General features: G+C 41.5%; 1 protein-coding gene across 3 annotated transcripts in view; it reads left to right on the top strand.

Moving 5' to 3' along the window:
* The window catches only part of EGFLAM (EGF like, fibronectin type III and laminin G domains), a 170,756-nt gene that overhangs the window by 44,149 nt on the left and 100,778 nt on the right, over window positions 1-25,829 (top strand). For all 3 annotated transcript variants that reach the window (XM_042452513.1, XM_042452512.1, XM_042452511.1), the window contains exons 2-3: window positions 13,869-13,978; window positions 20,732-20,815. In XM_042452513.1, coding sequence (XP_042308447.1) covers window positions 13,869-13,978; window positions 20,732-20,815 — 194 coding nt within the window. The remainder of the gene's footprint in view (window positions 1-13,868; window positions 13,979-20,731; window positions 20,816-25,829) is intronic.

Genomic DNA, 25,829 nt, shown 5'->3' with positions numbered 1-25,829 from the left:
GTTTTTATTTTATACCACCCTTCTTACAATCAGGGCGGTGCACAGCATATCAAACAATTACTAATACAAATACAATAAAAGTACAATTAAAACCCACATTAAAAACCCATTCTGGCCAGCTTGCCACTGCTGTCAGAGGGGGGGAGACTAGCTGGAACTTGGGTCCGGGAATGCTAACTGGAACAGGAAGGTCTTTAATTCCTTCCTGAACTGGGCCAGGGAGGTGGCCGAGCGGAGCTCTATGGGCAGCGTATTCCAGAGGGTCGGGGCTGAGATGGTAAACGTCCTTCTCGATGTGGAGGCTAATCTTGCCCCTGGGACCCTCAGTAGCTGCTGCCCAGATGTTCTGAGGGTGCAGGGTGGATTGTATGGGGAGAGGCGGTCCTCTAGGTATCCTGGGCCCAAGCCATGTAGGGCTTTATAGGTTATAACCAACACCTTGTATTGCGCCCGGAAGTGAATAGGCAGCCAGTGCAGATCTTTAAGTACAGGTGTTATATGACTGGCCCTGGATGTACCAGTGACCAGTCTGGCTGCCATATTCTGTACCATTTGTAGCTTCCGGGTATGGTACAAGGGTTGCCCCATGTAGAGCGCATTGCAGAAATCCAATCGAGAGGTTGCCAGAGCATGTACTACCGTTTCAAAGTCCCTCTGGCCCAGGTATGGGCGCAGCTGGCGGATAAGCCGAAGCTGATAACAGGTGCTCCTGACCGTCGCATCCACCTGAGATGTAAGGTGGAACGACGAGTCAAGGAGCACCCCCAGACTGCGTACCGAGTCCTTTACGGGAAGCGTGATCCCGTTCAGGACAGGTGGAACCACCACCATCCCTGGGCCAGGAGAACCTATCACGAGCACCTCCGTTTTCTCTGGATTCAGACTGAGTCGGTTTTCCCTCATCCAGCCCATTACCGACTCCAGGCAGGCCACGAGAGGGTCAAGTAGATACACTCGATAAAGGAAGTTTGATGGATGTGGTTCCTGGTGAGAGGCAAGGTGTTCTTATGTACCAATGCACCACTCCCCACCCCCCCGCCCACCTAACCTGGACTGGTCCTTCACCGAAAACCCGGCAGGGAGGGCCTGCGCCCACACAGCATCTCCCTCAGGCCCAAGCCAGGTTTTGGTAATGCAAGCCAGGTCACAATTACTATCTTCCAACAGATCGTGGATAATGTGGGTCTTGTTGTTAATCGACCTGGCATTGCACAGGAGCAGAGACAGGGTTTGTGGCACGGTTGGAATGACCCTCAGGTCCCTTTGGTTAGGAGGGGGACAGGAAGGGGAGATAGATATGACGCATCGATCTCGCCTTCCTCTGTAACGCAAATCCACTCTCCTACCGCCATACCTCCCCCTGCCCCACACCACCTCAATGGGAGCTCCGCTCATGCAGATATAACCCTCTTCCTCCCCAGCCAAAGCATTCCCCACATCCATATCCTCTCCCTCCCCCTACCAAGCAACTAAAAGAACAGAGGTGTGACACAACTGACATCCTCTGTTCTAATGCTGGCATGGACACAATCCCCTCCTGCCCCTTGCGCCGGTGCAAAGATGCGCAGCTGCGCAGTTGCGAAGCTGCGGAGTCCCAAAGTAGCAGTCCGTGGGCGGCCTCCCCGGGCCGGTGCGCAGATGCGCACCTCTAACAACCCGAGGAGAACCGCCCGGCAGCAAACACAGCTCCTGGCGAGGTCCGGTGGCAAGGGGAGGCGTGACGGAGGACGAGACCAGGCAGGCTGGCTTTGTATGTGCCGCTGCCCCGACACGCCCCTCTCTCCGCCTTCCCCCCAGGTGTCCCAGATATCGGCTCACCGAAGCCGTCGTGGAGATGCCAAGGAAAGGGAGTCCCAAAGTAACAGTCCGTGGGCGGCCTCCCCGGGCCGGTGCGCAGATGCACACCTCTAACAACCCGAGGAGAACCGCCTGGCAGCAAACGCAGCTCCTGGTGAGGTCCGGTGGCAAGGGGAGGCGTGATGGATTTCCTGAGACAATAAATGTACATTTTCTTGTTTTACCTTACAAGAACATCCAGTCATTTCTCCTGTTTCTACCATAAGTTCATATTGCACTAACAAAGAAATGTAGAAATGTCCATAAAAGTTAATTTAGAAAGTGGGATATAAATACCTGAATGAACAAAGAAATGAAGAAATGTTCTTAAGATTTAATTTAGAGGAGTGTTGTTGAACTGGCTATACAGGCGTAATTGCAGGAGCTCAGACCTCCTGGTCAAATTTATATTGGAGGCAATATGGAATCAGCTTGTCTTATCAGGATTTCATTTCTGCTAGTTTTATATCTTATTCATAAACAGTGTGCAATGTTATCCAGGAACCTATGGTGCAACTAGTCACCATTGTTGCTTTAATTTCAGTGCAGCTACCAGTTTGATATTAGACGTAATGCTGATGCTGGTTTGTATTTGCAGGAAACTCCTGTATTTGATCTTCAGGTTTTAGTAGAGAATGAGTAGTTAATCTCTTAGGCACAAGATTATTGTATGTATGGTATATCCTCATAACAACTTTGTTCTTTCTTTTTTATGAAAGCAATACCCCACTCCAGTGTTGAGCCTACTATCACACTTTGCCTGAAACAATGGGCAATGCCAAGCACAAGGCCAAAGTTGGACACAGTAAGCAGTTTAGCACAATGAATCCCTGGGAAACACCTTGTGTACATGCACAAATACCTGTGCAATTCACAATTAACCTACTACTTTGAGTTATATGATACTTTCTCCTGCCATTGTTCTAATTTTGGAAGGTGATGTAAACAGTAGGAGGACCTTTTCTTATTGTCTGAGCCTCTGCTTGTACAGTTAGCTTTGTTTCATCAATTAGTGCTATTCATTTGAATTCCCCAAGAGGCCATCCTATTTGATCTAATCTTTACTCATGATAAGATCAAAGTATGGGAAGAACTACTTTCTGCTATACAACCCACCAGGGTCTTAAGATTTGCAAGAGGGCCTTTCTCTCTATTCTGGTATTTTCTGCGGCTCATGGGGCAAGGATGGGGATGGTGGTGGAGCATGTATAGTGACTATACATGTTCTAACCTTCTCTTCTTATGAAAACATATTTAGCCTCTTCATTTGTGACCTTATGCTGCCAAGCAAAGACATTTTTTGAGTTAGGTAGGACTTTGTCTTGTAGGGTTTCTTTCTTTTGCTTTGACTTCTGTATGTCTAGGACTCAATCAGTCTGATATAGAGATGTAAGAGAATATGTCAGATCCAAATGTTTTACCTGCTTGGCCACTTGGTCTTTCACCTGTCCCCCTGCACTTATCATCTACACTTAGGATATTTCTTCAGGCCCCCTTCTTGTCCATGAAGTCATCTTCTAATTCCTCCTTCTGGTCCAGCAAGGAACTCATAATTTGAAGACTTTTTATTTCCTCAGTATTCTTTTATAGAAAGAAAGTGCTTTGAAACTTCAAACAATTTCTAATTGTGTTTAGTAGTTTTTGGCTGAGTTTTTTGTGGAAACTAGGGTGGAAAAAATTAAAATTTATGAAAAATCATCAAGTTTTTGAATATTTTTCTGAGTGTTGAGAAATTATGACAAGAAGAATCCTGGACTGATTATTATCTTTACAATTTGTGAAAGATTCACATGAGATGGGATTGCACTGAAAACAACGTTTGCTGTGCATAAAATGCTGTTCTTGTGCAAAACAACTGCATGTGAATTTTGCACAGATTAAGTCCTGAATTGCAAATAGGCATTGAAATCTGAAGACTTTGGGGCTCAACAGACGGGTGGCTCCGTGCCACCCGTTTTTGCCCTGCACCATTTCTGCAGCAACCAAACGGACTGGCAATGATGTGCTCCCTCTTGGGAGCAAAAAGAAGTTGCTGAAAGCAGCTTCCTGGAAGGGACATGATTGGCACGCTTGCACACCCCAATTGCTTCACTTCCAATCAGAGCAGTTAGGGATGCTCATGGTGCTGCCTCTGTAGACGGGGGCGAGCAATGACAGCAGCCTCCTCTCATACTAGGGCTGCTGGACATGTAAATGCTCAGCCTCATCTAGCCCTAGTTCGCCAGGAGGATGCCGCTAATCGCCTGTCTGTACCGGGCCTTTTTCATAGTGAGAAGAAAATTGCTAAAATTACTGCCTCCTTAAAGAAGAAAATTAGTGCAGAATTACATCCTCTGTAGAATCTAGATTTTGCTCAGAGATCTTGTTTGTCTTTGGGGCTCAGTCACAGATCACTTTCATTACAAGAAGGGCCCCTCTCTCAAATTCCTCTATAGCAGAACACAGTCAAATAAATTATTTAGAAATCCAAAATGTCATCTGTCTGCTTGCTTTTTCTCACCTCCCAACATCTTGTTGTTGATCAATACTGGCAAGTATTTGTATGGTGTTAAGTTTTGTGTTTAGCTGCAAATCAAATGTTTGTGAAAATGACAAGAGCAAACGAGATGGAGGCTTGTCTCACGTTTTCTGAAGTGACCTTTAAGATAACTGCATTTCACCTGGCATTTTTGTTAGAATTGGTTGAGAAGTCCTCTTTTCGCAGTTTTCCACCTCCATCACAACTGAGAAGGTCAGCAGTATCATTAGCTTGCAGAAAATAAAAGTTGGTGTATGTGCTTCTGTGTATTTTTTCCCCAGGAAAATTGTCATTAGTTCTTTCTGAAATAATTTTATTGAATGTGGTTTTGTTTCTACAATCTGTTTGACTGCTATCAGCTTTTTGAAAGAAAGAGTAACCTTTCCCTTGATTGCTTCGAACATTGTCTTTTCATCAGAAGAATGGATATTGTGTGGATCAAATTCTTTCTTTCCCTACAGCCCCTTATCTGCTTCAGTGGGCTTGGGGGGGGGGGTCTTCCAATTTAGGTTTGGAAAATGGGATGAGGAGAGGGAAGGACACTTCCACTGTGGAAAAGAAAATCTCATAACATCAGATTGTGTTCACTAACAGGGCAACCATATACACATTTACCCCAAAATAAGTTCCAGTGGTTACAGCAGGGTTTACATCCAAGTATGTGAGTATAGGATTTCATCCCAACTTTGTTATTCACATTGAATCAAGAATTCCAGTAATGAGACAACATCTCAAAGTTAGCAAGGAATTTTGCTCATGAAACTTTTAATTGCTGGGCATTCCAACAAAGTGCTGAGTCAAACTGCTTTTCTGCCCCCAAAGAGGTTGTCTTTTGTTCCTTACAGTGCACAGTGCACCCCAACATCTTCTGTGACATTGTAATGTCATAAGTGCTGCCTCTTTAATGTCTTCAAATGCTCTTGCCCCAAGCATCCTGAATTACTGTATGTACTCATTATAAGTCTAGAAATTTTAGTCAAAAAATCCACCCCCAAAACCTGGGTCAACTTATCCAGGGTCAATGTAAGTACTGTATCATAACACTTATCAAAATAAGAACCATCTCCTTCTCTGAGTAGAGTGGCTTTTTTGCATGCTTGGGCAGGAAAATAGGAGCATTATTTGGCATCATTTTCCTTTCCTTCATCTTTTACAGCCTTTGCTACATGCCCTTAAGTTTTACCCTCGGCTTGTTATATTAAAATCCATAATTTTGCCCCACAAACCTGCTTCCGACTAGTACACGAAGTTGACTTATAGTTGAGTATATACAGTAGTTATGTGCTGGTTATGACTTAAAAATCTCTATATGACCCAGGTCGCAGATATGTGAAGAACTATATTCTCCTATATGAGCGAGCCTTCCTGTTTCTTCAAGGGAGGCTCTTATCTCCACCCCAGCACCCTAATACATACATTGAGTGGGTACATGGGTGAGATCCTCCTTGGTGGCTATTCCTGAGCTCAGGATGTCCCTTCGAAGAGATGTTAGATTTGTCCCTCTTGCAGACTATTTCCAGTGGCAGATGAAGTATTTTTCATTTTAATAGGATTTTGGGAGTGGCCTGTTTGTGGGTATAGGGCTCTTAATGTGTTGCATTGTTGGCATTTGTCTATTGTTAGTTTAATTGCATTTTAAATTTGAACATTTTCAGTGGTGCAAGCTTTTATCTGTATCTATTTTAATTTTTGTAAACCACCTTGGGATGATGTTAATAATGATGATAATAGCAATAATAGCAATAATAATAATAATAATAATAATAATAATAATAATAATAACAGCAATGTTTGCCATTTGTCCAGTTGCTGCTGCTGCTCCCTATCCCTCATTTCTACAGCAGTCCTAATACCTCTTAAGGGCGTCAACTTTGCACCTTGCACAATTGGTGCAGAATTACCCAAACCCTCCTCCTCCTTATCCTCCTGATAATAAATTGTAATTTTCTTGAATTCCCATAATTATAATAATAATGTAGGGAACAATTCTTAAGCATACAAGGTGGGAAAATATAAAATAAACCAAGAGAACAACAAGTGCATAAGTGCAATGCTTACAGCAAAGGTCTAAAAGACAAAAGTTAAAAATCAGGATTATACTAGAGCAGCTGTAAAGTTATATGATTATAGAACATTCAAATACAACAACTCATGACATTTAACAGTATATTGACATGTGGATATTTGTTGGTATAACTGTGTCTGAGCACTGGTTTTCAATAAAATTGTCAACACTTGCCCAGTGCAAACATGACTTTGTTTTGTGACCTTTTCCATCAAAGCCAATTTCCAGAGTTTTTATATCATACACAGTCAGATAGCTAGTATCCTTCTTTACATAGGACAGCCCTCTATTTGAAAAGTGGTCAGACAACAATCTCTTATTTGAAGACATTGTACCTTCCAGGTGTTTTGGACTGCAACTCCCACCACACCAAGCTAACATGGCCAATTGGTAGGAACTGTGGAAGCCAAAGTTCAAAGTATTTGAAAGACACCAGACTGGATGAGGTTTCTGCACTTGAAGGGCTTCCAAGTCTGTTTTAACCATAGTGAATCTCACAAAGGAAGAGCCTTGAGGCTGACCGCACTAGAAGAAGGACAGGGATCACCTGGTTACATTCTTACCCACTAGGCTGAGCTGTATTTCTATTTCAGTTGTATTAATTATTTCTGAATTTGTCTCTGCGCAGATAAATTAACAAGTTGAATGTTATGCAAATTTATGCCTTATTTCTTTTTCCTTTTTGGTGTCACTTTGCCCCTCTTTTGGCACATATATAATGGTTTTTCCTCTGCAAAGATGCTGTGATTTACAAATTTGTAAACTTAAGATGAACATGGCTGGAGCATGTCCAGAGGAGGGCAACCAAAATGGTGAAGGGTCTGAAAACCATGTCCTATGAGGAGCAACTTAGAGAGCTGGGGATGTTTAGTCTGGAGAAGAAAAAATTAAGAGGTGATATGATAGCCCTGTTTAAATATTTGAAAGGATGTCATATTGAGTATGGAACAAGCTTGTTTTCTGATGCTCCAGAGAGTAGGAGCCATGGATGCAAACTACAGGAAAAGAGATTCCATCTCAACTTTAGGAAGAACCTCCTGACAGTAAGAGCTGTTCAACAGTGGAAGACAATCCCTTGGAGTGTGGTGGAATCTCCTTCTTTGGAGGTCTTTAAACAGATGCTAGATGGCAATATGTCAGGGGTGCTTTGACTGTGAGTTTCTGCATGGCAGAAGATTGGACATTATTATTATTATTATTATTATTATTATTATTATTATTATTATTATCCTTTATTTATAAAGCGCTGTAAATTTACACAGTGCTGTACATACAGTCTTTTTAATTGGACGGTTCCCTGCCCTCAGGCTTACAATCTAAAAAGACACGACACAAAAGGAGAAGGGAGTGGTGGTGGGGAAGGGGCCTGTCTAGTAGGATAATACATATAAAATACATAGCAATACAGGAAATGATTCAATAAAACAGACAACAAAAGAACATCAAATAGCAAGTGACAATTATGCAATGCCTGGGAATGCTTGATGGCCCTTGAGGTCTCTTCCTATTCTATGCTTCTATGATTCTATGGCAATGTTTGTAATGTTCTTACAGGAAACTAGGCTGTCTTTTTGGATTAGGGGAAGATCTATAACTCAAAGTTAGAATACGTGTTTTGCAGGCACAAAAGTCATTGATTTAGGGCTGACAATTTTGAGATAGAGCTAGAAAAAATCTTATTTAACATCTTGGAGAGTGTGATATGCTGTCATTGATTTAGATGGAATAATAGTCTGTTTGTCAAAGGTAACTTCCTATGTATATGTTGGGCCTGAGGTCTTACAAAAATTAGTTTTTAGCAATTTTCTGTTATTACAGCAATAAACAAGTTAATCCACTTGATGCATGGACATGTTTCCATAGCCTCTAACTATCCCAATTTGGCAAGGATAGTCCTGATTAATCCTCTCCTGTTCCACTTTTTCCAGATTCTTTTTTAATGTTCTAGTTTCTCTAACCTCCTATTTCCTCCCTTTGTCTTTAACTCAGTTCAGTTGCTACAAATTGAGTTCAAAGGGTAAAACTGTTTGCACTCAGTTAACTCAGTAAGGTGGATAGGAGAGGAGGGAGCAGTCTTTCTCTCCCCAGTAGTCTCAGACAAAAGCAAACTCTTGCTGCCTATTTTAGCTTACGTTTTCTTACTTATTAATAACTATTGTCATCTTGACTATACTTCAGTGTTGCTTGGTCAGATGTGACCTGGTTTCATGACTGAAATGTTGTAAGACATTTCATGTCTGAAGTGTTGGAATGCGATAATCTTCTCTGTCTCTGACATAGGAGATTATCGCATTAGCTTCACTGCCAGGATAGACCTGGGATGTAACTTTCTTAAAGCAGATCTTATCGCATTCACCCACTGCCAGGCAGTATGGAGCCCAAATGCACCCCGGCTTCTCTTGCAGCTTTTCAAGAATGGGATTTTCCCATTCTTGAAAAGATGCAGGACAAGCCTGGAAAAGCCCGGGTTGCATATGGCCTGCATACTGCCTGGCGATGGGTAAATGGGATATGATCTGTCTTAAGAAAGTGTACATCCTGGGTCTATCCAAGCAGCGAAGCTAATGTGATAATCTCCATATTTACTTCCTATTGAATCCTGGCTGATGGTGGAATCACATAGAAATAGCAGCCATACTTTAGTTAGCTGTTTGGGGAGGGGGATTTTTTACTTTGCATCATGAGACAAACTGGAACCATTTATACTTCCCAATCTAATGTGCAAATGTTTATTTTCCTTCAGTTTTTACATTGCTCTGAATTTTGAGATGCAGTTCTCCAAACATAGTGTGCATACTAGATATGTCCATTAGGATAAATATTTACAAAACTGCATGGTTTAGGACAGAGGAATGCATACAAAAATGTGTGCATTGCTGTATGTGTGCCTCCTAATGTAAGCAAATAATTATGAATTTTTGTACTCATTTTCTCTCATATATGGATACAAAAATATGTACCATAAAATGTACATATTCAGAGAAACACATGAAAAATGTGCATGGATGTTTGTGTAGATATTTCACCTAAAATTCATTTCAAAAAAGTTATATAGTTGTAAAAAGTGAAACAGATAGATTTAGTTATCTCTCCTCATCTAATGAAAGAAGTAGCCATTGATGGTATCATTATAGTATTACTTGCAATTTCAGTCTATGTTGAAAAAGATACAAAATTGTAAATACAACAAATGACGTATGCTTGTTAAAATTGCTACCTGCCTGTAGTGAGTGTAAATTTTTTATGTATTGGAAAATCGTTATCAAATGATTGGGATTAGCTTAAGGCCTGATCGACCATTTTTATTGCTGGAGTTGTTTTGATGAAAACTTTCAATGTGCATATATAGATTACATGTCTTAAAACATGTTAATAGTAGCTAAGATTGTACAGATTTTGCACAAAATTAATTCTAGCAGTCATGGAATAAAGGTTTTAGAGATTGCCGAAATGATCAAATTGATAGATGAGATTTATCACAGAAACAGATAAATTCTTGTGCTGAAATGAGAGTAAATTGGAGTCATTCATTTTATACTGAAAGATTCATTGGGCTGGATTGGATAACAGCTTTCATCTGATAGATCCCTACTTTCGAGGCAGTAAGGGCACACATATCTTAGCATGGATGGAACCATTAGATGGGTGGTACAACTTAGCCATGTAAAATTCAATATGCACAGACCTTTAGTTAAACAGTTAGCCTTCAAGGATGGAAAACCAGGAATCAGGCTCACCATAGTTGTTACTTTTAAGTAGGGTGTTAACACTTTTTATTGATAAACTATGGCCTGTTACAGACTGCCAAAATAAAGCTGCTTCGGGTCTCTTTGGAGGTATGCTATTTAAATGATGCATGGGTCCAGAGGTCGTGCCAAAGCCACACTCCATTCCTAAGCAATGGAGTGCAGCTTTGGTGCAGCTTCCGCATTCTTAGGATGCATGCATCATTTAAATAGCATACTTCCAAAGAGACTCGAAGCAGCTTTATTTTGGCAGTCCGTAACAGGCCTTTAACATGTTTTGAATTAAGTTGTGTTTTAAAGTCATGGGCCAGAATCCTGTATCAGCTACATAGTTAAGTATACTTAACTAGTACCTAGATTTACTTATCTGAAACTTTTGTAGTCATGATCCCTACTTAGCCATGATTGTGACACTATTGCCACAAGTATAACTCTCCCCTCCCCATCTATTTTAGAAAGCATTAGCTACATGGGAAGGAGGAGGGCCATTCTGCTGGTAGTTGAAGCATGGGTGAATGGTATTTCCACTAGGTTTGGAGAGTTGGGTCAGGACAGGTTACTCATTTAATGAAACTTACTTACAAATTTCAGAGCTTTAATAATACTAAATAACACATAGTTAAGTATATTTTGCTAAGTAATTTCTCCTGGCCTGACCACCCTCCGCCCCGAAACCTGATGGAAACATCATTTATCTGTGCTGTGATCACTGGCAGAATGGACCTCCGTTTTGCTATGAAGCAACAGTGACAAAATTGTGATTGTGAATACTAGTTGTAGGGGTGTCAGGCTGATATAAATTCCACTCAGCATTTCAAATGATATTTTGATATTTGTTACAGCATTTTTGGTCACAAATGCTCTTCCAGTAAACCTGGACTACAGTACAGATCTAGGTAGCATGAATCACAACTGCGCCTAGTTCCCATGCTTTCAGCACTGGACAAGCTCCATTGACTCACTACTGTTTCACTACATAAAAAAGTTCTTCACATGTTGCATAATATTTTTCATATTCGCTATTTCTTTGATGATGTTGCCAAGGATAACTAGCAGTTAACCAAGGAGGTGTATTAGCTTCAAAAACAAAGGTGCCTTGTAATAAAATGATAAAAGCTTCCATGGTAATGATAATAAGCATTAGTGGGAATCTGTGTCAGTCTAAAGGGTAACCTTAAACCTTAAACTTGAAATGCTAGGCAAACCTCTCATCTAATTTTAGTTGATATATATGGCAACGTTGCTGGATTCTAGAAGCATAATGGAAGGTTTATTTATTTATTTATTTATGAAATCACTTTTATCCCACCCTTTCTCGCAAGATCTCATGGTAGCATACAATATAAACAATTTTAAACATCACCAGATTAAAAGCATGCATAATTTGAATAAGGTAAAACATGTTAACGGTTAAAACCACTTTAAAAGCAATAGTTTAAAACCACTTTAAAAATTACATCAATTTAACACCATGTGGACATATACAATGGGTCATTGGCATCTGCTGGAGTTTGGTTCCAGGACTGTGCCCCCCCCAGTGGATAACAAAATCTGTGGATGTTCAAGTTCTGTTTAGTACAGTGGTGTAGTAAAAATGTGTCCCTTAATACAGTGGTGTAATAAAATGGCAACATCAAGTTTTGTTTTTTGGAATTTATGTACCTCTATATTTTCTATTATTTTGAAGCTGTTGATGGTTAAATTTGTAGATAAGGAATCCGTAGGTACATAGCGCTAACTGTAGTGGAAATAAATTGGTCTGGAGGCTTTAATAAGAAACCATGTTTTAGCTTGGGGTGAAGATGAAATATGAGTCCTGCTTGTGATAGGACTCACTCAGTCCCCATTGTGAGAGGATATGCAGAAAGCCTGGGGGATGATGGAGTGATCAGCAGACCCATTCTGTATTTACTGAGAAATTGTCTAGGTCTTCCACATGTCCCTGCACCAGTGTGCCTTTCCTATGTGAAACTTTCTAGTGTTTTGAAGATCATTGTGATCTCTTAAAACATGCCTGATGCTAAGTAAGAAATACGAAAACATGAAATCCTATATTTAGTGAGAGTGGTCTAAGGTGGGCTAACAATGCCTTTCTCCATACTTGAAAAATTGAGAGCTGAGGCATCTCATGTTGCACCAGTACAGGACTAGATTTTAAGCCTGGAAACATGGGGTTCCTCAATATGTCTTGACAGATTATGTCTTTGTTTTCAGAGCCAAATGCTTCTCAGATGCCTTCTTTCCCTCACTAGCCACAAAATGGCCATGGAATGTGGGTTGCAGTAGTTAAAAAGTGATCCTCTGTGTGTGCATGCGTGCGTGTGTGTGTGTGCGAGAGAAAGAGAGAGAGAGAGAGATAGTGTCTCCTTCCTGATGCATAATCTCAGCTAAGAAATTTGTCTGTTTGTATTACTTAGACTGACTATAGATATATCTTAGTTAGCAAAGCCCCTGACAAAGAAGCTCCTTTTAACAGCCTTTTTATGCTTGCCCAGCCTCCTCTTTTCTCATTGTCCTCTCCCAAGCTTGATGTTTTAAGTAGCGTTGGCACTGGGAGGATGGTGAAGGAGGGCTGGAAGAAAACTGACGTGTCAACGTAGTATGCGCGTCAGAATGGTTCCAAGTGATTTTTTTTGGAAATGCAAATTGCAATGAATTTCTGAAGCTTCCTCATCAATAATCTGAGGTAAATAATAATAATAATAAAATTTTTATTTATATGCCGCCCTTCCTCCGATCAGGGCGGCTCACAACATAATTAAAATACAAACAGTTCCAATAAAAACATATTTAAAACAACCCAACAGTAAAGCCCCAAAGCCCAACCTCTTGGCCACGAAAGAGAGGAGGGAGGCCCACAGGATATTTACTCGGGGAATGCCTGTTGGAATAGGAAGGTTTTGAGGTCCTTCCTAAATTGGGCCAGGGTGGTGGACGAGCGGAGCTCTGTGGGCAGCGCATTCCAAAGGGCTGGGGCAGCTATGGACAACGACCTCCGAGTAGTGGAGGCCAACCTAGCCCTAGGCACCTTCAGTAGCTGCTGCCCAGACGTTCTGAGAGTGCGAGGCGGAATGTATGGGGAGAGGCGGTCCTTTAGGTATCCTGGGCCCAAGCCATTTAGGGCTTTATAGGTAATTACCAACACCTTATATTGAGCTCGGAAGCGAATGGGCAGCCAATGAAGATCTTTTAAAACTGGTGTTATATGGCTGGTCCTGGACGCACCAGTGACCAGCCGGGCTGCCATATTTTGCACTATTTGCAGCTTCCGAGTTTGGTATAAGGGTTGCCCCATGTAGAGTACGTTGCAGAAATCCAGTCTCGAAGTTACCAGAGCATGTACAACAGTTTCTAGGTCCCTCTGGGCCAGGTATGGGCGCAGCTGGCGAATCAGCCTAAGCTGATAACAAGTGCTCTTGACCGTCGCATTCACCTGAGCAGTCAGGTGAAGCGACGAGTCAAGAAGCACCCCCAGACTGCGCACGGAGTCCTTCACAGGGAGCGTGACCCCGTTCAGGACAGGTGGAACCACCGCCATTCCTGGACCAGGGGAACCTATCACTAGTACCTCCGTTTTCTCTGGATTCAATTTGAGTCGGTTTTCCCTCATCCAGGTACACCTGTATATCTGACTTTATCTGACTATAGAGACGATAATTTTGTCTAATGCAGCTTCTTATCTTTTCTCATTTCTTTGAGACAGATAGACTGGGCCCTCCTCTGGATATAACACTGGATTCACTCAACTGCACAGCATTCAGTATACAATGGAGAATGCCTCGGCAGCATGCGAGCACCATCACTGGGTATACTGTAAGTTTGTTTTTATTTGAGCAAGAAAAGCATTTCTATGTCCAGGATAAACCAACAGCATGCCTTGGTGAGATAGTAATGAAAAATTATAATGTTCCTTCCATCACTATAATTAAAACGGGCTTTTTAAAGGTGGGTCAGATAAATATTTAAATGAAGATAACAGTTGAAGCCTGAAGCATTTGGAGAAGATATCTGTGTTGGAGTTAGAGAAAAATATGTGTGTCAGTAGAGGCACAAAACTGGCACAAAAATATTATTTTCTGTGCAGAAAATGCTGCACAGACTTCCTCCTGGCTCATGACGATGAGGCCAGATATCAGATCCTCAGCCCCACCTTCTGGAAACATTCAACCAAGTAACACCAGAATTATTCCAAAATGGTGCTCCAAGATCTGTATGAGGCAAGTGATGTAGAAGGATACCATTATTGATACATCAAAAGCTGCTTAGAAGTCCAGTAGAGGAAACAGGGTCACTTCCCCTCCCCCATCTAGTTTATGCCCATTCAACCAGGGAAACTAGGAAGTTTCTGTCCCTAAACTAGGCCTGAATCTAAACTGCAATGATCAAAGTAATCAGGTTTAACTCACCTGGCTGTGTAATAGTTTTTAACATGATATTTTTATATATTGTTTTTATTGTTATGTATGTACTTCGATGTTGAAATTTTAATCTGTATGCCGCTTTGATCATTGTGGAAAAGTGGGATAAAAATAAAAATTTTTATTATTATTATTATTATTATTATTATTATTATCCAAGAAAGCTTGAAGCTGTGCTGCTATCACTTCTGCTAAGACCTTACTTTTAAAAAGAGATAATTGCTCATAGTTATCTAGGGTAATGGTTCCAGCGAAGACCTTTTCAACAGAGATCCTAATTGCTTCTTTAGAACAACTGGACAATGAGTATGTCAAAGAAGCACAATTGCCACCGCAAAATTGGCCAGCCCAATGCTACCCCTTTAATCATCCAGATTGAACTTGGGTCAAATGAGCAAATTATTTTCCTCACTTTACCAGGCAATTTATCTGCATCATCAAATTGAAGAAGCGGAAATGTATCCATCAGAACTGGACAACTTTGTCCCTTGATTGCTTCCAGAGAATCAGTCATCAACATGGTATACACGTCAGAATAGTTCCAAGTGATTTACTTTGCAAATACAAATTGCAATGAATTTCTGAGGTCTCTTCATCAATAATCTGAAGCCTGGAATGCAATAACTCCTTGTCTATCTGAGAAAGTTCTGCTGGAGGCGATTGTACTGTTGTAAAAACAGTAACAATTGCTTTGCTGCCCTTTGCTGCTCTAAAATGGATCCTATCCATGAAACTCCTTAGGACTGGATCGTGGCTTTGGTGCAGCTTCCGGACTCTTAGGACGCATGCATCATTTAAACAGCATACTTCCAAAGTGACCCAAAGCATTTTGGGCAGTCTGTATGGAACCTTACATTCATATTGGATTTTTCTCCACCATTATTCTAGTCATCTGGTCATCCAAGCACTTCACTGCCCTGAGCTCCACAGAGAATCAGGGAGGCCTGGTTCTGCATCTAAGTAAAGTATCCTTAGGAAGGATGATGTCCATACCATATCTCTCGATTTCATATATCAAATTATCAACAAGATCAGCAGCTGGAAAATGCCCGGAGCATTCAAGAATCCATGTGAATCCAATGATCTCTATTTTAGTGGCATACTATTAGAAGATAGACTATTTTAGTATGTATCCTAGTGTTGGAGTGGCCCAACAGATGTAAACCCTGTTAGGTACTGATCTGTCCATGAGCTTTCAGTCTCCCTCGCCCTGTCCTGGCCAGCAGATATCTTCATATGTTCAGGCCATGGCAAAACAAGTAAAATAGATAAGCTGGTGTGAGGGAGTCACCTGTCCACCACAAAAGGTACAAAGTGTTCTATTCAACCCTATAATAAGCGGGGTGTTATCAGTATGCTGATGACACCCAAATATATTTCTCCATGTCCCAGTCATCAGCGACAACGACAGATGGCATCTCTCCTCTCAACCAGTGTCTTCAGGCAGTAATGGATTGGATGAGGGAAAACAAGCTCAAATTGAATCCAGACAAAACGGAGGTACTTACGGTAGGGCCCCCCAAACCAGGGATTGGGCTGCAACCTCCAGTCCTAGAGGGGCTCACACTCCCCTCAAAGGACTGTGTTCGCAGTCTGGGGGTGCTTCTTGACCTGTCGCTTGAAATGAGGAATCAGGTGAATGCGACGGTCAAGAGTGCCTGCTATCAGCTTCGGCTGATACACCAGCTGCGCCCTTTCCTGGAACAGGGTGACCTCGAAACTGTAGTACATGCACTGGTAACCTCAAGACTTGATTTTTGCAATGCACTCTACATGGGGCTACCCTTGTGGCCTAGTCCGGAAACTCCACTTGGTACAGAATATGGCAGCCAGATTGGTCACAGGAACAGCAAGGAGTGACCATATAACACCAATATTGAAGTCACTCCACTGGCTGCCTATCAGTTTCTGGGCACAGTACAAGGTGTTGGTTATCACCTTTAAAGCCCTCCATGGCTTGGGCCCAACTATCTAAGGGATCACCTGCTTCCATATAATCCGCCCCGTACACTCAGGTCCTCTGGGAGGAATTTATTGCAGCCTTTAAAGACCAAGTTGACAGCGACCTCCTAGAGGACATTTTCTGCAGCCGCTCCCAACTTATGGAATGGCCTGCCAGATGAGATCCGTCAAATCACCAATCTAGAGAACTTTAAAAAGGCCATTAAGACGGATCTCTTCTGGCAGGCCTTCCCGGAATAAAATGCTCAGCCACAAATAAGACTTCTAGTCTAGTGAACTCTGCTCATGATGATTTTATTTAGCTTAGCCGGTTTAATATGTAGTTTTAATCTTACACTGTTTAATCTTGTTTTAAGGGGGGCATTATGTATATATGGATGTATTTTAACCTGTTGTAAGCCTCTTCGATTGCCTGGCAAAAAGCAGGATAGAAATAAAAATTTTATTATTTTATTATTTATTATAAAGTCCTGTATAAACATTGCAGTTAGGCAGCTGGGTCTGTTTGAGGACTTAAAGATACAGATGGGAGTGGCACTGACAGTGTAAAATTGTTGTTCTTACCTGCAAGAACAGATATTTTCTCCCGACTAGGAAGGGAGAATTTTTTTGTGTATTTCTGGAAGTTTTTTCTTATGGCGGGTTGGTATGTGAAAAATTCACCTTCTTGCTCCTAAGCTCCCAGTTTGCATACCTAACTTTTATACTCTTTATACTTTTCTGCACAAATTTTTAAGTTTTTGTGCAAATATTTAACAATCCAGAAAGTGCAAAATATCTCAAGATATTAACTATCATTGGATAGATACACCCTTTCTTATGAAGAATGAGAAAATTTGTGAACATTCCTTGGTAAAGATATTTCCCCAGGTTCATGGAACAGAAGGGAGAATTGCAACAAAATGTGCCTCTTTCAACCTCTGCTGAGGAAAGGTGTGAAACCTGCAGCATACATTTTAAACAATTTTTTAAAAAGCAGAGACATCTTTCCCTGCAGGATTTGGTAGTCCTAATGAAGAGCTGTCTCTTATTGATAATACTATTAGCAACTGTGATGATGATAACTACCATCATTATTGATTTCGTATTCTTAAAATCCTTTCAAAATCACATGTAATAAATCCAAATCAAGCCAAACCCTGCCAGAATGTTTGCAGTAAGCTCAGAAAGAGGGAAAACATGTGCATGTGTGATAGTGTGTAGGGTTGCACTTGAGCTGTTGCATGAAGATTGTGGCCCGTTACAGACGGGCTCTTGAGGCGCCCCCATCACGTGCTAGGGGTTGGCCAGGGACCTAGCGTCCACACCGGCCTCACCCCTAGCATGTGACGGGGGCGTAATAATGGCGGCACCCTATACACACAGGCACCGCCATTATTACGTGTCGGACGCATAGCGTCCACATGTCACACAGAGCTTATGATGTCGCGAGTGTGCCATTGGTGCCTCGCGGCATCATAACCACGCCACGGGAAGAAGTGCCATTTTGGGGCTTTTTTGCTCCGCGCAGGAGCCGTGCGGTTTGGCTGCTACGGCTCCCTCGCGGAGCAACCAGCAGTACCGGCAGACCACTGCTTTTAGGCGGTCTGTAACGCGCCCGTGTTACTTTAAAAAGAAAAAGCACAGCAGGTCTGGATTCCTTTGCTGCTTTTAATGCATGGTCAAAGTCTTTGGTGGTCCAGCTGTCCAAACTCTCCTGTGCCTGCTAAAGTAGTGTTATATTTCAAGCAGATGGGACACAGAGCTAGCAAGGTTTACTCAGACAATAAGGGGCAGGGGAATCCACAGTTATCATGCATTTCAACTGTCAAGGGATGTGGATCCAGAAGTTTTCTGAGGTTTTTTTAAAAATGTTAAATGCTTCTTGATTTAATTTTCTTGATCTTTGCATTTTGATAGTGTAGCACACATTCATTGATTTTGGACAGTTTTCTAGGTCATGTGACTGAATTTAACATTGGGTTTAATTCAGAACATAGAAAAGTTACTTTTTTGAACTCCAGTCTCTAGCAGATATGGCCTAGCTTTGTCTGGGTCAGAAGATTAACCAGTGACATGCACTATTTATGTTTGCTGTTCCTGCCCTGTTACAATGAATATTTCACGACAGAGTTTGATGAAAACTGTCCAGATGTGTTGCTGAATTATAAATTGCAAATTCTACTAAATTCTTACATGTCTTTAGAGTATGGTGTCTTTATAATCTACTGTTATAGCAGTTTGATGACACTTTAACCTTCATTGCTTTAGCCTACAGAATCATGGGATTTTTGTGAGGTACCTAGAATACTCTGCTGGAGAGCCCTTACTACTGCACCAGAGCTGTTTAGAAGAAAATTTTAAGTACCACACCAGTCTGCAAATCTTAGCATTCTTTAGGATGGAGAAATGAATATTAATGTAGCATCAAATTGTTGTAAGGGTCTAAGGCAGATATGTTCATTGTAATGTAAGTCTTGCCTACAAGGTCCAGGATACTCAGGGCTGCTCCAGATTCCCCCCGTTACCTTTGCACTCCAGAGCGACACTGGGTAGCTGTCTACACATGCATCCCACTGTGCTACCCTGTATCACCACTGTTGGCGTGAGTTGCTCTTGTTGAGGTCAGAAACAATTTCAATCACATGGCTGGGCATCTTGTTGTGACCTCAGAGGGAGGGACTTACACTAGCTGTGGTGGCAGTACAGCAGGAGGTGTGTGTAAAGAGCCACTCAGCATCACTATGGAGTACTCTGGGTTTTCCAGCAAATTCCAGGGCAAAATGTGAGCTTCTTGACACTGGTTTAACCAGGGACAATGTGCATTCAGTGCAGAACTGGCCTTCCCCCATGAAGACAGTTTGCACTTGAGCCAGGGCTTTGTCCCTGCATTGTGTAGACCAGGGGTTCCCAATCTTTTTGACTAGCAGAGCCCTTTTTAGAATCAATTTCTGTGGTGGAGCCCCTAAGAGGCCTACCCTATGTCTTACAAGTTCATGGTGTTTAGGAGTAGTATTATGGATGTGTGTGAAGATGGGATATATATTATTTCTTTTATTTTCCTGGAGCAGCCATAGAGTACTGGGAAGTGCATGCAGAGCTCCTTGGAGCATAGGTTGGAAACCGATGGTGTAGACAGATCATGGTGAGAGCAGGGGAAAACAGGTGCAACTGGCCTGTATAGACAAGGCTGTAAATTGTAAAGGAGGATAGGACTACTATAGCTTTAATATTTCTGTAGTCCCATCCCTGCCTGACAACCTGGATAGCCACAAGACCAGCATCTGCAAAATCATTACAATTATAGGATCCCATTTCTTTTGCAAGATTATACTTTATAGTCTAGTGGAAAAACCCTGTACATCTTCATACAGAAGCAAATTCTATCCAATTCAGTAACTGTTGTTGTTGTTGTACAATGACATCCAAAACCCACAAAACAGTGATGCCTTTATTCAGACAGCCAACATGCACAAAATACACATGCAAGCTTTTGAAACTCCATTGGCTTCTTCATCAGGCAAAGGTGTTAAAAATCAAACAGGATAAAAAAAATGACAATATTAGTCACAGGCCTGCGTTATGTTATTGGTGTGTTGTTCTGTGTTGAGATGGTGTGGAGAGATATCTGTGCAGGCAGGCCACTCCTCCTTCTAGCCATGTGGTACTAGGAACAAATCATTCCTGAGTCCAGGAGATAAAATTTGAATTCCACTGGCAAAACAAAAAGGTAATTCCTCTGACATCCAAGATGTCTCATTTCCTTCTGAGGTCAAGACCCCCTTTGTTAGGCAGAGAATATTGAATCTCTTGTTGTTGTGTGCCTTTAAGTTATTTCTGATGTATGGCAACCTCCTGATGGGTTTCTCTAGGTCTGAGAATGTGAGACATGCACATGGTCACCTAATGGGTTTCAGTGGCTAAGCAAAGAATTGAACCCTTATCTCCAGAGCTGTAGTCCAATGCTCAAACCACTACACCGTGCAGGCTCAATGAGTTCAGTGATACAGCCAGCTAAGTGATGTATAGTATTGCAACTGAAACATATTCATGTACTTTTTGAAAGTTTGCATGTTAGACACACATAAATATGATTGCTGATCATTTTACTTCCTATTACTAAAAAGAGTAATCTGCTTGTAGTTGCATTGTGCTAATGCACTGGCATTCTTACTACTTTACCTGTCTTAACTGTCACCTTCTCAAGGTCTATTATGCTGAGGTCAAGGCTGATAAACCAATTAGACAGCAGTCGCATGATGTGCCTCTCAGCCTGGACATGCTTGGCATGGTGAGTATCAAACTTTATGTATATGTAAATTACTGGAACTTTTGTATGTCAGTCATCTGATAAATGGAATTTTTATCAACAAATGGGCTCTGCTTTGATGTGGTCCAGTACGTACAGAGATAGAAAAAAGGTTCAGTCAGATATACATAGGGATGGGAGAGAAAACTCATTTGGTTTGCATTTTAATGCATACTTACATAACTTTGTACTTTCAAACCTGCCCGTGAACTGAAATTAAATTATGCTGTGAAATGTATGTTTCTCTGAACTTTGCAGTAAAGTTACCCAGTTGGGGGGGGCGGGACATATGCAAAAAGCATACATTAGAGAAATATGCACAGAAACAAATACAAATTTTCATGCAGACATTTTTCTTAAACTCAGTGCTTGGAAAATTAATTGAAGACGAAGAACTGAGAGAAACTAGAATGGATAGATTCATTCATTTCTACACATTTCACAATATTTTTGGAGCATTTAATCTAAAGCTGACTAACTGCACAAGGTCACTAGACTGTTTTTCCAACCTTCAAGGACCTGCTACCCCCCCCCCCAATATTTTTTGAGTGGCAGAAATAATTTTGTTTGACTCACAGTGTCTCTTGCATACAGTAGAGCTGTGGGGGGGATATTGCTGTGTTTTTGGAGACTATGGGGCTTGACAGACCGCTCCGAAAGGGTGGGATGGAGGCACCTGTTTTTGCCCCTGAGGGATGCCACAGCAGCCAAACCACATGGCCTCCCTCCACACCAAAAAGAACCCACTAAAAGCCGGTTCTTTTTGGTGCACATAGAGCATGCCATGAGTGTGCCATTGGTACACTGTCACGTGTCAGTGATGCAAGCACAGCACGCGATGTGCCGACGCTGTGCCATGCTTGCTTCATGATGGCAGTGTTGTTACATATTAGGGTTCAGGAGCGTGCAGTCGCTCCACTCTCCCAAACCTTAGTTTTGGCCCCAGGGTGCTACAAAGTGACTGTTTGTACTGGGCCTATCAGGACTTTCTCAACACCAGTTGTGACTCCCAGTTCAGTTCCTACTTAGAAAAGAAAGAAAATCCCCAAACAGCCCAGGGAGTCCAAAAATGATGCCAAAATTTTTGCCATAGCATGGTATAGGATGCAAAGAATTTTAAGGAAACTAGAAGTATGCAGGGATACATGGGAAGTGCAGCCCTCTGAGGTCTTGGTTCAACCCTGCCATGGAATATTAGATCAAAATGGAAGTTTTCAGTGTTTGATAGAAAGTCTCACTATTTCCTATTCTGTTCCATTAGGGTTGCCATCTCCCCATGCTCCATCCCTGGGAACACTTCTGTAACTATCGTCACTGCATAATAAGCAAAAATTCAGCAGGTGTGAATTTTTCTGCCAATGCAAAACATAAAATAAAATAATTATTTTCCCCACAGTGCTATCATCTTCATGATGTTTTTGCCCTCTAACCCCTATCAGCCCTTAACAGCATAGCCATATGGGAACTGTAGTACAAAAAACATCTGGAGAGCTGTGGCAGCTCACCCCCCCCTCTAGGGTTTGAAATCATAGCAGAAAGTGGTATATTTCTTGAGGAAAACTAGTATCTGACACTTTCATTTTCTGTCTTTGTTGCTTAAGATATTTAGTTTGAGAAAGTTAGGAAATATTTTTTGTCTATGTTAGAACACACACGATACTTTTCTACATGCCAGTTTTAAATGTGGCATTTTAATTAAGGAGAAGTCTGCATGCATCTATCATACACTCCCAACATTCCACAAATCAGAACCAGAACATGTGTGTCGAACCAACATCAGAGTGTGGTCAAGATAGCAAAAGTTATTAATGAGGAAGAACACACAAGCTAGGAAAGGCTGCAGCAGTTAGTTTTTGTGTGAGTTCTTCCTCTCTTCCACCTTTCCTGAGTTAATGGAGTGCAAACTACTTTTCCACTTTGAATTCAGATTGCAGCATTGAAATAAGCTTAAGACAAATGGGGAAATGGGAGGAGGAGAGAAAAACAGGGACATTTTAAAAGCAGCTGAAAAAGTGGAATGGTAGAGGATTAATCTGGACTGTTCCTGCCAAACCAGGACAGTTGGATGGTATAATATATGAGCGAGTGAATAGCTACATAGTTAGTCCTTCACAGTAAGCAGTGATATGTGACACCCATCAAAACTCTGCCATGTGCAAAATCTTATTTGGGTGCCTTCATGCCATTTCTGTGCACTAGAAATAAAACAGTGACTGAGTGAGCAAGATAACGTTAAACTCTGTGTGCTAATAGGAGTTTATCTTGGTAGGTGGAACAGAATTTAAAAATAGCTGTCTCTGATGCTCTTGTTTGCTAATGAATACTGCTGGCTTGTAGGTGTTTAATTCCTTAAGGAGTGAAACGTCAGTGCTTCCATGCATGCCCACAAGCCCCATTCAAACAAGTGAGCCTGGAACTACATTAAGAACTATGATTTCTTCCCCTTTGGAGTTCTACTTTTATTTGTGTCATGCTTTCTTTTTTCAGTTTGGGTCTGTTGAGTTCCATACTGGAAACAAGGTGGGGATATAAGCACAACAGCAACAGTGATATTGCTCTTCCCAGAACTGTTCTGAAGGGAAGGCAGATTCCATCTTTCACATCCTCTGCCTCTTCTTATTCATAGAATCATAGTGTTAGAAGAGATCACAAAGGCCATCCAGTCCAATCCCCTGCCATGCAGGAACACACATTAAAAAACCCCCAACAGCCTTTGTTGAAAATCTTCCAAAAAAGGAGACCCCACCACTCTGAGGCAGTGTGTTCCACTGCTGAACAATTCTTACCACTAGGAAGTTCTTCCTGATACTTAGGTGGAATCTCTTTTCCTATAGCTTGAATCCATTTCTCCATGTCCTAGTAGTCTCTGGAGAAGCAGAAAACAAGCTTGCTCCATATATTCATTCCAAATATGACATCCTTTCAAATATTTAAACATAGCTATCATGTCCCCTCTTAACCTTCTCTTCCTCAGGCTAAATATGCCCAGTTTCCCAAGTCACTTCTCATAGGGCTTGGTTTCCAGAAAAGTAAGGTTGGCAGCTGGTAAATTCCTGGGTCTTTAATAAAGACTTCCTATGCAAAAGCAACTTGTGAAGTGATCACTAGACATTACTACTTGTTAACTGCTGACCAGCAGCCTGCTCTTAATGAGACAGCTGATCCAAATGTTGTCATCTCTGCTCATATATCCCTGTTGCTGCTATAATTGGACAAACTGTCCTCCTTGGCTACCTGATCAACAGAGCCCTGAGAAAGACAGTCTTAATACACAGACCTGAGAAAAGTTACTTTTTGAAGAGTATGAGCCCGAACAGTCAGTAGAAAGTAAAGCTGCTTTGGGTCACTTTGGAGGTATGCTATTTAAATGATGCATGCATCCTAAGGACTAGAGCACAGCTTCTGGCCTCTTAAGATGTGTGTATCATTTAAACAGCATAGCTCCAAAGTGACCTGAAGCAGCTTTATTTTGCCCTGTCTGTTTGGGCCCTATAGCTCACAGAATTCCCCCAGTCAGTATGACTGGGATTCTCAGAGTAGTCATCCAAACGTCTCCCTGCTTTGCAGCTTATAAAGTCCAGCCCAGAAACTTTCTGATTTTGGAGAGACTTTCAGGACTAAGAAGTGACTTACTATGCAGCAAAATGATTGCAGTCTTCTCATTGGAATCTCCTCTCCTCCTCCTCCTGGCTTCTACCACCACTTTTTAAAGATTGTATAAATAGTTTTGATTATTGCACACACACACACACATTGGTATCTTTATAATTTAACTTTCCTTGATCTATTTGGAGGTTCTACACCGCTCTCCCAGCATTTCCGATTCTTTTTCTACACTCGCTTTTTGAATATTCAACACTCCCTTCCTAATAATCCCCCTGCTGACTTTTCCTAAGCAGAAAAGTAGTTTTAGTTTACCAGCCCAGCCCCATTTCTGATAATACCTGCATGTCGGTGTTTCAGAGGATTTACGTTTGTGCCTGGAAGTCTGTCTTCATAGAGGTGTCTGCTTCTATCTGTGACAGCTTGGATGGCACCAGGCAGGTCACTTTCTGTTGTGCATCTGCAATATTTTGCATTTGAGTTTCCTTTCCTGCAGTAGTGAACCTGTTTTGTTATTGTGTTACTGTAGAAGGAGGTCTCATAACTGTGTTTTCAAAAACTGTCTTCTCCTTTTCTTATTCAGCACAAATTCCTTCTGTATGGTATATAGATATTTGCAGCTTTTTGGTATGGAGGAGGTGTATTGCTTTTCTGCAGCCCTTTGCTGCTGAAATCTATTGGCAACACAGCATCCTCCCACCATAGAGCATGCCCACCAACATTTCACAGATGAAATTGAGGACATGCGTGGCTGAGCAATAACAGAGTCTGGTGCAGGTGACACAAATTGTTAATGAGGAAGAACACCCAAATTTGGAGAGGCTGCAGCAGTTTGCTTTTGGCTGGGTCTGCTGGGAAGCGTTGGATTCCTTCACTTCATCTCCTTTCTTCCCTGAAGAATTAACTGAATGGAAATTACTTTTGCACTTTGAACTCAGTTTGCAGCAATTGAAGTAAGCTGAGGATGAAGTGGGGGAATAGGAAGAGGAGACAGAAACTGGGACATATTAAAAGCAGCTGAAAAAATAGGACATTTTAATTGGGACTGTCTCTACCAAATTGGGAGTGTTGGAGGGTTCACAGAGAAGAGTGACTTTTCACATTCCTATGTCACCTTAAGGATTTGGAAAGATCCTTCAAAGAGAATTGCTTTTCTTTTTTTTCCCCTGAAGAAAAATTGATAACTATGTGTTCTGAAGGAATTTTCTTATCCATTTATTGTGTCTATGCCTAGAGTATTTTATTTCATTCATTTTGTGTACATCACCATGTGAGGTATTGTATTCATTTTGAATAGATTGCCCTGTAAGCTGTGAAAACACATCACAAGTGCTTTGCATGAATCAATCATATTTTCTCACTTCTTCCCACATAACAGACTATATATATTTAA

Source organism: Sceloporus undulatus, chromosome 2, assembly GCF_019175285.1.
Source record: "Sceloporus undulatus isolate JIND9_A2432 ecotype Alabama chromosome 2, SceUnd_v1.1, whole genome shotgun sequence".
Taxonomy (NCBI): Eukaryota; Metazoa; Chordata; class Lepidosauria; order Squamata; family Phrynosomatidae; genus Sceloporus; species Sceloporus undulatus.
This window is presented reverse-complemented; position numbering and strand designations above follow the sequence as displayed.